Below are 13,844 nucleotides of genomic sequence, written 5' to 3'. Positions count from 1 at the left end.
TAGATTCCTTTCTCTTGTCACATCTCTCTCTCTCTCTCTCTCTCTCTCTCTCTCTCTCTCTCTCTCTCTCTCTCTCTCTCTCTCTCTCTGTCTCTCTCTCTCTTTCTCTGTCTCTCATACACACACACACACACACACACACAAACACACACCCCTCAGCCACTTATTTAAAAGTCAATTGCAGCAAAATGCAAGAAATATAATAGGAGAGATGTATTACTCTTCATTTCCAGTTATTGCAGTGAGCCCTCAAAGAACACTTATTTAATAATCTTGAGAAATCCCCACATTTTCAGTAGTTATGGATATAACACAAGCACCACTGATTGCTGAAGCCTACTGCTTTTGTAGAGGTTCTAATTTTATTCCTAAAAAATCTTCTAGTCAAGTTAGATGATTAAAAGTGATATTAAGGACCTCCCCCTTTGCTATGCTACCAAAATTCAAGCATCTCTAATGTGAATACTTGACTAACAAACATTTGCTATCAGAGGTAACATTAGTATTTATATTGCATCTTGAATTTATTTTTTGACTTTTCATATAAATATTTCTTTTGTTTTCCTAAGAAAAAGTGCATTGATGGTTTAATTTCACTGCATAAAATTACATATATTTTAGTTCAATAATTTGAACAAATACTGATGAGAAAGTAGTACCTTAGTATAGTTAGGATAGAATTAATCTTGAATCATAAGACTCTGAATTCAAATCCCAGCTCTGATAGTACCTCTGTTAGCATGGGCAGATCATTAAGCTCTCTGTGCCTCAGTTTCTTCAACTTTAATCCTTTTTAGAGTCAATATTTTCTTTCTTCAATAACGTTCTGTTAAGTACTTTGATGCTAGTTTATTCCCCAAGGCTTGCTTCTCCTTCCACCTTCTAGCTTTCCTGTTCTATCTCAATTTTTAAATTTTCCTTAAATTATCAACCTTCTTATTTCTTTTTATGAAAATTTCTATTTCATTTTTTCCCTTCTTTTTATTAAATTAGTTAAGTGATTGATTGAAAATTTTGTCTCCCATTTTCACTTCCCATCTTTCTGTGAAAGTAATTTATTTTTCCTGTGTCCTTTTACAAGATGCTTTTCTCTGATTTCTTATTATCAGTATTTCTTTTCCCTTTCAGTCTATTCTGAATTTTATTTTCTTATTTCTATTTTCTTATTTTTTTTCATTATTCCTTCATATTCTCATGAGGTTAAAGTTTATGAAGCACTTGATTTTCCCTCCCTTTAATTTTTGATTTCTATATTATTTCCTTTGTAAATTTTGCCCCATCCTTGTATTTTCTTGATATCTCAATGCACAACATCCCCTAAAATAACCCTACAAGTGTATTAATGCATTGTTGGTGGATCTGTGACTTCCTCCTTCATTCTGAAAAGCAATTGAACTATGCCCAAAAGCCTCTAAATTGTACCTCTAATCTAGTAAGAGCACTATTAGACCTATGCACCAAAGAGATTACAAAGGAAAAGGACCCATGGGAACAAAAATACTTAAAGTCATTCTTGTTCTAGTGTGAAGGAAGTGGAAAGTAATAGGGTACCCATAAATTGAGGAATTACTGAGCAAATTATGTTATGTAAACATAATGAAATACTATTATACTACAAGAAATTAGGAAAGTGACAATTTCCATTAAATATGGGAAACTCCATATGAACCAATACCAAGTGAAGTTAGTAGAATATGGAGAACAATTAATACAGTAACAACAGCATTATAAAAATAAACAACTTTGAAAAATTTTTAAGAAGATAAACGACATTAAAAACTTAAAATCTTAGATCACTACAATGACCAACCATGATTCCAGAGGACTGATGATGAACCATGCTACCTCTTGACAGAGAAGTGGTCTATTCAAGATGCCAATTGAGACATGGTCAATTTGTTTTGCTTCCCTTTAGATACTAGTTATAAGAATTTTGTTTTTCTTTTTCATTCTCAACAAGTGAAAGTCATAGGAAGAAAAAAAATGAATTTTTGAATTTTTTTGTAATTTTAAAAAATTTTTAGAATAAAATATGGACTATTTCATTCCAAAGAAGTACAACAACAACAAAAAGACAAAAAAACCAAGAACGGGGCAGCTAGGTGGTACAGTGGATAGAGCACCAGCCCTGAAGTCAGGAGGACCCCAGTTCAAATCCGGCCTCAGACCAAACACTTGATACTTACTAGCCGTGTGACCCAGGGCAAGTCACTTAACCCCAATTGCCTTAAAAAAAACAGACACCAAAGAAGTCCAACTTTGATTTTTTTTTCATGAGTGAAGAATGACACTGTTTTATTCAAAAAGCAAATTTTTCAGGAGGTAGATAGCGTGGTTCATCACCATTCCTCTGGAGTCATGGTTGATCATTTCATTGGCCAGAGTACAATGTTATTGTTATAGTATAAATGTCCATCATAGAGAACATAAGGTCCTTAAAAGGAAAGATTATTTGTTTGTTTTGTTTTATTATTCCCAGATCCCAACATCATTCCTGGTATTCAGTCATGTCCAGCTTTTCACAACCCCATGTTCCATAGCATACCAGGCCTTTCTATCTTCCACTATCTCCTAAAGACTATTCAAGCTCATGTTCATTGCTTCCATGACACTGTCTATCCATCTTGTCCTCTGCTCTCCCCTTCTCCTTTTGCCTTCAATCTTTTCCAACATGAGGGTTTTTTCCGATGACTGTTGTGTTCTCATTATGAGTCCAAAGTATGTACCTTCCACGTAGTAAATGCCTAATAAATGCTTTCTGATTGATTATTGACTGATTCATAACCTGGGAGATCAGGAAAGGTCAATATAGGTGGCATTAGAGCTATGATATAAACAAAGCTAGGAATTCTATAAGGTAAAATATGAGGGTAGTAGATTCCAGAAAGGGGAGAATATTTGTGTAAAAGCATTAAGACAAGAGATAGAATGTTGTATAGGGGAATAGTTGGTAGACTGGAGAATAATATGAAATGAAACTGGAAACGTTGTGTACGTGGATGTGAAATCAGAAATTTGTTATCTTAACCTAGAGGCAACAGAAAGCCACTGAAGATTGTTACATCCTGTTTTCAGATGTGTGTTTTAAGAATATCAGTTTGGAAGCTATATGGAAGATGAATTGGAGAAGTGAGAGACTAGAGGCAGGGAGACCAATTACAAAGTTCTTATGATAATCCAAGTGACAGATGACAACTATCTGAACTAGGGCAGAGGTTGAATAATGGGAGAGGAAGAAATAGATATATGGAATATAATTACTGTTAATTACTTAGAATTATAATTAGTAGTATTTATTAGTTGCCTACAAACTAGTAAGGTATACCAAATACTGAAGGGGGAGAGATTCAGACCATGTCCTCATATAGTTTATAGTTTAATGTTTCTAAAGTGAAGGCATATAGGAAACTAGGAGAGGCAACGGATAGAGCAAAGGACTTAGAGTCAGAAGACCTGAGTTTGAATCCTTTCTAACATGCTGATTAGGTGTGAGTTTGGGCAAGTCATTTGACCTTTCTGAACCTTAGTGTTCTCATCTGGAAAATGAAGATAATAATAGTACCTACCTTTCCAAAGTGGTAGTGAGAATTAAATAAGTTAATGTATGTAAGATGCTTTCCAAATTTTAAAGTGTTATATAAATGAGAGTTATTTATATTATTATTATTACTCTCCAACAGGAATACAAAAGCATTTCTTTTTCATTTCAATGAGATAATCAGAAATTTATACTTGAATCTGTACATTAAGTTAAACATTAAACACACCTGTACATTAAACATCATATAGAATCTTCAATCAAAAAAAAAACAAACAAGGATTTTCATTTGCGGACAAAAATCTGCCAATTTCACTTCAACCTACATGACATGGATAGGTAAGATTTTGAAAAAAGTTTAAAGTAGGAGCCAGTCTTTCCATTGTGACCATGAGCAGGTCTTAGTCATGTAATACAGAATGGGAAAAGATGTATTAATGGAACTTTGAGAAAGAAGTTGGAAAATATAAAATCAACAATAATGAGGGGAAATAGTGATTTGAAACAGGTGATCCACACCTGCCACACTATTAAACACTTCTGAACGTCAAACTGATGACAATACAGCATTTTACCTTCTTGAGAATAGCACTACCTTTTGAACAACATCCTTGAAGGCTTGTTTTACTTGCTGGTTCCTTAGGGTATAAATGAAAGGGTTCAGCATGGGAGCAACTGAAGTATTGAGAATAGCTACTCCTTTGGTCAATGATGCTCTTTCTTTTGCTGAGGGGTTCACATACATGAAGATGCAGCTGCCATAGGAGATAGAAATGACAATCATGTGAGAGGAACAAGTGGAAAAGGCTTTTTTTCTCTGGCTAGCAGAAGGGATTCTCGAAATTGTCCTAATGATAAACATATAGGATAGAATCACTAATGCCAAAGTAAATAGCAGAGTTACCAAAGCAAAATAAAAACTGATGACTTCTAAGAACTGTGTGTCTGAACAAGAGAGTTGTAAGAGAGGGAAAAAGTCACAGGAAAAGTGATCAATGACATTGGATCCACAGTAATCAAGCTGCAGAAGAAGCATAAGTGGTGGGAAAATGGTCAAGAATCCTCCCAGCCAAGAACAGAGGACAAGCAAGATGCAGACTTTATAGCTCATGATGGTTGTATAATGCAGAGGCTTGCAGATAGCAACATAGCGATCATAGGACATGGCTGTAAGTAGATAAAATTCAGTTACCCCCATAAAAATGAAAAAGAACAACTGAGCTGCACAGTTGTCAAAAGAAATGGTTTTGTTTCCAGTAATAATGGTGCTCAGGAATCGAGGAATGCAAACAGTAGTGAATGAGACTTCTAGGAAAGCAAAATTCCGGAGGAAGAAATACATGGGTGTCTGCAGGTGGGGATCCACCAGTGTCAGGGTGATGATGGTCACATTTCCAGTAATACTTAAGATATAGGTTATAAACAGAAAGAGAAAAATCACAACCTTCAGTTTGGGGTCATCTGAAAGTCCCCAGAGGATGAACTCTGTGATCACTGAATGGTTTTTCATTTTTGTTTCATCTTCTAAATATAAGACCTTCTGGTGAAAATGAGAAAGCAGAATGAGGACAAGTGGAAATAAAAGACTTACCTACAGCAGAACTAGATATTAAAATTAAAAAAAAATAAGAACCACCTATTACAGCAAGAATCCAATCTACAATGTAATAGAGAAGTAAACATTCAGCATGTGTTTTGATAATTCTAGTGAATAAGAACCCACTACATGCCAAGGAAGTCGATTCCAATTTTGGACAGTTATTAATTGTTAGGAAGTTCTTCCTTGTATGAAAAGCCTGCCTTTCTACAATTTTTATCTTTGTTCCCAAGTCACTGACTCTTCCCCAGACATATATACCAAGCAGAACAAGTGAACAATTTCTCTTTCATGTTGTTTAGTTGTGTCCAACTCTTCGTGAATCCATTTGGTGTTTTCTTGGCAAAGACACGGCAGTGGTTAGCCATTTCCCTCTGCAGTTCATTTTAAAGATGAGGAAACTGAAGCAAACAAGATTACATGACTTGTCCAAGGTCACATAGCTAGTGTGTGAGGCCAGATTTGAACAAATGGCTTCCTGACTCCAGTCTTGGAGTTTTATCCACTGTGCCACCTAGATGTTCACATGATAGTTCCTCAAATACTTGGAGATAGCTGTCCTGTCCCCCTCTGAGTGTGCTGTTATTGAGACTAAATGTTCCTATTAACTTTAACCAATCTTCATATGGCATGGTCTTAAAGCCTTTCACCATCCTAGTCACACTCCTCTGGGTATGTAACTTAGTCACCAGTTTGCAAATCCTAAAGTGTTTCACCCACAACTAAACATAGTAATCCAAATGTGGTCTAAACAGCACATAGTAAGGTAGCTTTACCATCTCCCTGGTCTTTGATTATATGCCACTGCTAAGAAAGACTGAAATCACATGAACTTTTCTTGGCTACAATATCATAAACTTACAAGTTGAGTTTGGAGTTCTCTATCCCATGCCCATCACAAACCCATTATTTTCAGAAAAAAACTCTTGTCTGGTAACACCTCTATTTTGAACTTCTAAAGTTGATTTTTATAAAGTACTTGCATAGCATGTAACACACAGTAGCACTTAATAAGTGCTTATTCCCTTCTCATGTATAGGACTTTAACTTGATTCCTATTAATTTTAATCTTTTATATAAGGTTTGGTCCCAGAATTCCAACTTGTGAAATCTTTCAAGATAACTTTTTTACATTGTGTCAACTTAAGGTTCAAAGATTTTTTTCCATAACAACTTCTTGAGTTGGGTATCCCAAATATTATTAGCCTCATTTTACAGGTGAGGAAACTAAGGCTTACAGGGGTAAGTAAAATGGTAAGAATCACAATGTTGTGATTAGAAGAGTTTATAATTCAAAAGTGGGGACTTTTCATGAGTTTATAGACAAACTTATCTTGTGTGAATATTTTATTCATACATCTAATACTGCTTATTTTTTTACTAAATTTTTTTTCTTATTTAAAATGTAATAAGAAGCTATTATTCTTTATATTTTCAAACATATGAAGAACAGTAGTCATCTAGAAATTTAACAATTTCCTCTTGTCTAGTCACAGAAAAAATTACATACAAACTATAAAGATTAAAATAGTGAAATGAGAAACAATTCTGGAACATTTAGTAGACTGTTTATTTAACATTTAAAGTTGGTGCATAAAAAAACCTTCCACTTTCTCAAATAAACTGAAAAAAGTGCTATAAAATCTGTTAATTCACAACTTTTAAAAAAGCATATATACCTTCTCTTCAAATTTACATCCCTTATTTAATATGGAGCATTAATAATATTTTATCTTTCAACCTTTGAATGTTCCTGAATATGTAATTAGGTGAAAAGCTGAAGCCAAGTTTAATATAGCACTTCAATCAAGTCTGTATTTGTTATCTGAGATTACTCTTCCCTTATGTGAAAGGAATCACTGTCTAAAAATATTGGTACTTGAATTTTCATCATTTAATCATTAATATTACAGAATACAGCTTGTTAGTTTATTTCCAATGATATTCTGTGAACAGAAACAATATCAACCAGTTTTTTTTTTAAATCTTCAAGTCTTATGGCATTGATGCTTAAAATGCACAATTCTCATTTAAAGGTACCCTAATTAACAATTGGTCAAATCTGAAGGCATTGTCCTGACTTCTTATTTCACAAAGGTGCTTAAGAATTTCTTATGTGAAGATGGCTATCTACTTTCTCAGAATAGCTCAATAAATGATGACAGAAACTAAAGACAGACACAAGGGCAACACATTTCTTTTCCCTCACCATTTACTTCTTCTTCCAGACATTATCTCTCTTTTTCTCAGAATGTTACCTAAAACTGCAAAACTCCTGTTATTCCTGTGTTTTGGTCAATGATAAATCCAAATATTGTTCCTACCTAAAATTAATTTTCTGACTCTGCTCCACGATTAAATGAAAATTCACTTCCCTAGGAGACCGTAATTAGCTTTTATATGAATGACTTAAATTAAGGTCATTTAAAATATTTTCTCAAAAAAATCCGAATCTGGAGAAATATCTTTCTCTTCCTAAGAACAGCTGTGTTATCTTCCACACAGTACCTCCCCATCCTCAGGTTTTACTGATAGAGTCTCTTAAGAAAGGAGCTACAATGCAATCTCTCCTAATAACCCAATAGCTTAAAAGTTCCAGATACTGCAGGACCACATCGGTAATAACCACATTTCCTGTCAAAGGTTAAAATGTTAAGCTGGAGAATCAAAATGACAACTCAGGACTTAAAGTTGTTTCTCGTATTGTACCTAATATGCAAGCTTGGAAAAGATTAGGTCCAAAACCCCATGAATCATACATATTAAAAATTATAGCAAAAAATTAAAAAAGTAACCAGAAAGTAAAAAAAAAAAATGCTATAGTGATCTTCATCGGCCAATATTACTCACTTTTGGACAGTTTTGGTGATTTCAGCCAAAAGTTGAATCCTGGGTATCCTGTGCAAATTACTTTAAAACTGAGATGAAATCCAATATTCCTCTGTAAGAGCAGGCATTGCTTTTAACTTTCACATAATTAAGTTGTATCTCATCTTCCCCAAAGGGGTCACTCATATACATAGATGTTTTAACTATGATAAAGAACTCTATCTCTAATCTTCATCCCGATTATAAAAAAAAATTATTTCATAGTCAATTTTGTTTTTCTCTACCCAAATACTATCCCGGATTTCAGATCCTATTAAATTTTACACACTGAAATTCTAGGACATATTCTACCAAATTTTAGGTATATTTCTAAAAAACAATTATGTAGAAGGTAAATTGCTTCCAACTTTTTGGGGCAATGAGCAATTCACATTTTTAATCTATTCTCTTTGCTGTGGGCTCTGAGGAATTCATTCAGAAAAGTAAACAAAATCTGTCAAAAAGAGACATTCACAATATGAATAAATCTATGATATGGTCCTCTTACTATGAGATTTTTTATAAGAATTGTTAAGGAATAAGGATCACAGATACAACTGAGAGAGACCTTATAAAAGCATGCAGATAAATGTCAGGGCAATTGATCAAGAAATTGGCTTTCCAATGTGGGTTACTTCACATATTCTTCAAATAATATTTTCTCTGAACTCCAGGGAGAATGTGAACTGAACTCTCTCGTGACAGGCCACCTCTAGGAGAGAGCTCTGCTATTTAACACCATGAGGGGATACTGGAATGTCTTTTGGTGTCTCAACATCTCATTTCCTATTTTTCTATATTGGATCTTTCTCACTAAACTGTGAATGAAGGAGAAATCTCAGCTGTAATTCCTATTTTAAAATCCATTCCTCCTTCCTCATTTTTTTCATAGATGCTTCTTACATACTTCTTTAAGGCTTTTACATGACCATTCTGGGATTACTTTCTTAATGAGCATTCCTGTAAGATTGTAGATTTTAACATGGCATCATCTCACATTATCAAATACAAATAACAAGACTGGATTACTGTAGCAATCATTGGTTCTTTCTGTAATTCTTGGCCTTCAGCATAGCTTTCTTATTCAATAAGTATATTCAATAAGTATATACTGTATTAGGTAGTAGAAATAACAAGACAGGAAAGAAGTAAGGGAAAAAAGAAGGAAGGAAGGAAAGAAAGAAAGGAGGAGAAAAGGAAGGAAGGAAGGAAGGAAGGAAGGAAGGAAGAAAGGAAGGAAGGAAGGAAGGAAGGAAGGAAGGACGGAAGGAAGGAAGGAAGGAAGAAAGACCTCCTGGAAAAGCTTACATATTATTTTAATATATATTAAGTTATAATCTTTTCTCTTCAAAGTCATCAGTGGGAAGAAAAATTAATCTTGGATAATTACTAGATAATTGTTTGGAATGTTTTTATAATATTTGGACAAATTGTGCACTAACATTCTTGGATTTCCCAAAGTGATAAAGTGAACCTATAAGACAAAATTTAGGAGGAGCTGTGAATTTTTATAGTTTCATCATTCTGTCCCCTATTTCACTCCATGTTGTAAATGATAACAGTCCTATATAATAGTGAGAGATTTCCCCACTTTTAACCTTACTTCAAAGGCAGTTTAAGTGTTTGTATTTTTCTTCACTAAAAAATATATATATATACATACAAACACAGCATTATGGAAAGTATATAGTTCTTGTTTTGATTACAACAAATTGCAAAGCTTTTGCACGAAATAAATTAAGACAACTATTATAAGATAAGCTGTCAATAAGGTAAACTATTACTTTGGAATGGAGAAGTTGTATTTAATTTACTGGTTTGAGTGCTTCAGGCACACAGTGACCTAGACCTAAAGATATACCAAGTGTATCTTTTTACAAATTTTGGTTTGCAGCAGATCCAATAACTCTTAAAAACCGGTATTTTCACCACTTCTACCAGGCAGCTTAACAATGGCCAATACATATATTCTGCTGATAGAAAACTGAAACTTATAAAACAATTTCAAATAATGATTTTTGAAAATGTTGAGTATAATAGAAAAAAAAGTTATTTCTGTCTTGAACTTAGAAGATATTTTCCCATAAAAACAGTAGGGGAAAAAAATCTCATGCCAATCCAAACAAAAAGTATATTTAAATCCTAATATAACTGAAATAAAATACTAAATAAATTCTTACTGATTAATTGATTGATGTTTGCTGATACTTTTAGCTACTATGTCCACACTCCATTCAGTAATCCTTTCCAATTTAAACTTCCCTGTCCTGTAGCACATGGCCTTAGTGAGGACTTCAAAGGTCCTCTGAACTTGTCTGAGACATAACCAGCATGTTACCATCTACCCTCTGCTTGGAAGTATCCAGTGTCAGTGAGCTCAACATACCCAAGGCATTCCATTCCATTTCTGCTCTTAATTTGTGCATTCTAGGGATGAAGAAGGATAAGTCTTTCTTCTATATAAAAATGCTTCAAATATTTGCAGACACCTGCCATGTCTCCTGTAAATCATTTTCCCAACGTGTTTTCAAGGCTTCTCAACATCCTGGTACCCTTATTTGATTATACTGCAGGGCAAGGATTTCTTTGCCATCTAAAGTGATAATTGATACAAAAAACTAAATTCCACCAGTCTGTCAATTATGTATCATTTGACATTCTTTCTAAGTGACAGATATGTTTCTAAAGAGCTTTACAAATATTTTCTCATTGTATCCTTATGATGGTGGCGGACAGACAGATAGAATCACACATGCACAGAGACAGAGAGAGACACAGAGAGGGAGGGAGGGATGGAGAGGCATTTTTATGAATCTGATCTCTGTCTTCTCTTCTTGTCTTCTCTCTCTCTCTCTGTCTCTCTGTCACTCTCCATTTTCCCCTTCTTGCCCAGGCTGGAATTGGAACAGCATTCATATATCTAATCCCACTATTGATTGGCACTATAGCTTTGATGTACTCCATTTACAACCTGGGTCAATTTGCCCTTCTGTAGGAAACCTGGTAGCCATTCCACTCTCACTTTTGGGGGTTATCCATATTAATGATTCAAGAAATCCATTCCAGCGCCAACCTCCTCAGTAATTTAGATTATAAGAATGTGCCTCCTTGCCTAGCCTGTCATGCCCTCTTATGAATCCCCTTAAAAAGAATCATACTTATCTCTAATAAGTAGGAAAAAGGGGAGCAGAGCCAACTTGGTGAAGTAAAAGCAATAACTTGCTTGAGCTCTCCCCCAACCCCCTGAAATACCTGTAAAAATGTCTTTAAACAAATTCTAGAGCAGGAGAACCCACACAAAGATAGAATGAAACAAGTTTCCAGCCCAAGACAACCTGGAGAGTTGATCTGAAAGGTATATCATGTCGGGCTGGGAGAGAAACGCCATTCAAAGTGGGTGTACAGCCAAAGACCAGGCCTCAGTGAGCCTGGATCAGGCCTCAGAGGAGTGAATTATGGGCAGCCTTGACCATTTCTAGACTTCTTAACCCACAAACACCAAAGACAACTTAGATGGTCAGTAGGAAAAGTCTTTGACCATGGTGAGAGAGAAACTCAGTCTTGGTCCCAGACCCAGTGCAGTCCTCTCATATGTCAGACTTTCTCATTTTTTTTTCTCTATCACTCTTATCTCTTTCTTTGATTCTTCCAGGACTTTAGCTTAGTCTTTGAGGACAAATCAGGCTGTTGGGTAATGTTTTTCATCTCCAACTTTATTTTTCTTTGTACACCAGTGCAACTAATTTTGTATAATCACATACTTACATTCATTGTAAGATACCTCCAATCCTCTTTTAAAAATAGTAACTATGGCTGAACTGTGCTTTTAAGAGTTACAACTTTTATGTGTTTCCTTGGGATAATAGCTGTTCTTCAAAACACAATGAAAAGATCAAAGAAACATGTGTGAACAGCAGTATGTTCAGCATTCAACTGATAGGAGATTCATTAAGGAAAGAAGTCTGCTGTCCTCTCAGGGCATGTATCCGAGTTATAACAGAGAATATAAATATTAATCAATCAATCAATTAACTAGTACTTATTAAGCACCTACCATGTGCTAGACACTGTTTTTGGCATACAAATATAGAGGATGAAACAATCTCTTTTCAGAATGGGCTTACATTTTAGTGGAGAAGACAAACACACATAAAAATATATACAGTATAAATATAATAAAATTGACAAAAACAAAAATAAATACAAAAATAAAAAATGCAAGCTATTTTGAAAGGGGAGGCACTAGCAGTGGGGCACACTGGACAAGGCTTCATACAGAAGACTACTATTCATTTTCAGAGATGAGCACTAAAGATATTGCCAAAAGAAATGTTGTAAAACATCATATTGAAGATTTTGAAAACTTGGGCAAGAACCATAAGACCTCAGGGTTAAAAATGACATTTTCCTCACTGTTCCAATTGAAGACAAGGGGTACAGAAGAAACAAACTGATTTGGGAAGAAAACATCTGACTAAGAAGGAGGTGTCTAGGAATTAGATTTGGATTTCTGGACCATAAGAATAACAGATTTCTGGCTAAGGATGGTTTATATCTACCAAAAACTGGTGAGAAGGAATTCATCAGGAGACTTGCAAAAAGGCCTTTAAATGAAAAAAAGATAACGTGGAAAAAGAAAAATAGCTACTGTATGGACCAATCTAGATAACATAGAGAGCAGCCACAATAAAGGAAGAATTTCAGATGAAATACCCATTAGTTCATAACAGGCAAAAATCTAAGAGAGGAGCCAGTAATAAAATGTCTCTACACAAATGCCTAATGATTAGGCAACAAAGAAAAAGGAACATTACTAGAGGCTCTAACACAAAGAGGCCAATGGGACCTCATGCTACAGATATTGTTGAGGTTTGATAGAACAAAAGACATGGTTGAAATATGATTCTAAATGAACATACTTTTGACTTAAGAAACAAGATAAGTGTGAGGGACAGATAGGGAGGAAGAGAGTAGTGTTCACATATTAAGAAGGCACATTCATGTGAGGAAATTCAAGATCTATAGTGGGACAGTTGGGAAAGCATGGGAGAGAGCATTTGGGTGAAGGTCAATGAAGGGAAAAATAAAAATGATTTTGTCATTGGATGATACTACACAAAAGACATGGACAGAAAGAGGAAATTAATGAGTAATTTGAGGGAAAAAAGTCTGCCACAGAGGCATTAGTGACAGAGGATTTCAGTAATCTAGATATCTATTGGAGCTCTCAATCTGTCTAACATAGAGAAGCTAATAACTTCTAGATTTATCTTAATAGCATTTTCATACTTTGAAGTGCATAGGAGTTAGCAAGAGTCAATAATAATTCTATTATTGACCAGATTCTCATTCACAGGGAGGGACTAATTGTTGTGTTGGAAATGATAGAAACCCTAGCAACAGTTGTAATTGTTAGACATTTTAATGTGAAAGAAAAAGAAAAAGAACTAAGTCATATTCTGACATATACCTTAGGTTTTGCAAAGGCAAATTTAAAGTAGTTTTTAAGAAAGGGAAAAAGGGTAAAGAGAACTAAGATTCTACAGTGGAAAGGGAAAGATAGAGGTGGAGCTAAGATGGTGGAGTGAAAGCAGTGACTTGCTTGAGCTCTCCCCCAAACCCCTCCAAATACCTATAAAAATGGCTCTAAACAAATTCTAAAGCAGCAGAACCCACAAAAAGACAGAGTGAAGCAAATTTCCAGCCCAAGACAATCTGGATGATTGATCTGAAAGGTATATTGCACCGTGCTGTAAGAGGAGCACAGTGTGGTGTGGGCGTGCAGGCCACAGCAAACCTGGAGCAGGCCTCAGAGGACTGAATCTCGGGCAGCTGTGCTGG

General features: G+C 34.9%; 1 protein-coding gene across 1 annotated transcript; it reads right to left on the bottom strand.

Moving 5' to 3' along the window:
- Window positions 1-4,109: 4,109 nt before the first annotated feature.
- LOC110203026 (olfactory receptor 6C3-like) lies at window positions 4,110-5,099 on the bottom strand. Its single transcript, XM_020979458.1, has one exon. It carries the CDS (start codon window positions 5,046-5,048, stop codon window positions 4,110-4,112), a length of 939 nt encoding a protein of 312 aa, XP_020835117.1. The 5' UTR covers window positions 5,049-5,099.
- Window positions 5,100-13,844: the final 8,745 nt, after the last annotated feature.

The sequence above is a fragment of the Phascolarctos cinereus genome, unplaced genomic scaffold (genome assembly GCF_003287225.1).
Source record: "Phascolarctos cinereus isolate Bilbo 61053 unplaced genomic scaffold, phaCin_HiC Scaffold_1;HRSCAF=81, whole genome shotgun sequence".
In the NCBI taxonomy this organism is placed as follows: Eukaryota; Metazoa; Chordata; class Mammalia; order Diprotodontia; family Phascolarctidae; genus Phascolarctos; species Phascolarctos cinereus.
Note: the sequence above shows the minus strand (reverse complement) of the source record. Positions and strands in the feature narration are given on the sequence as shown.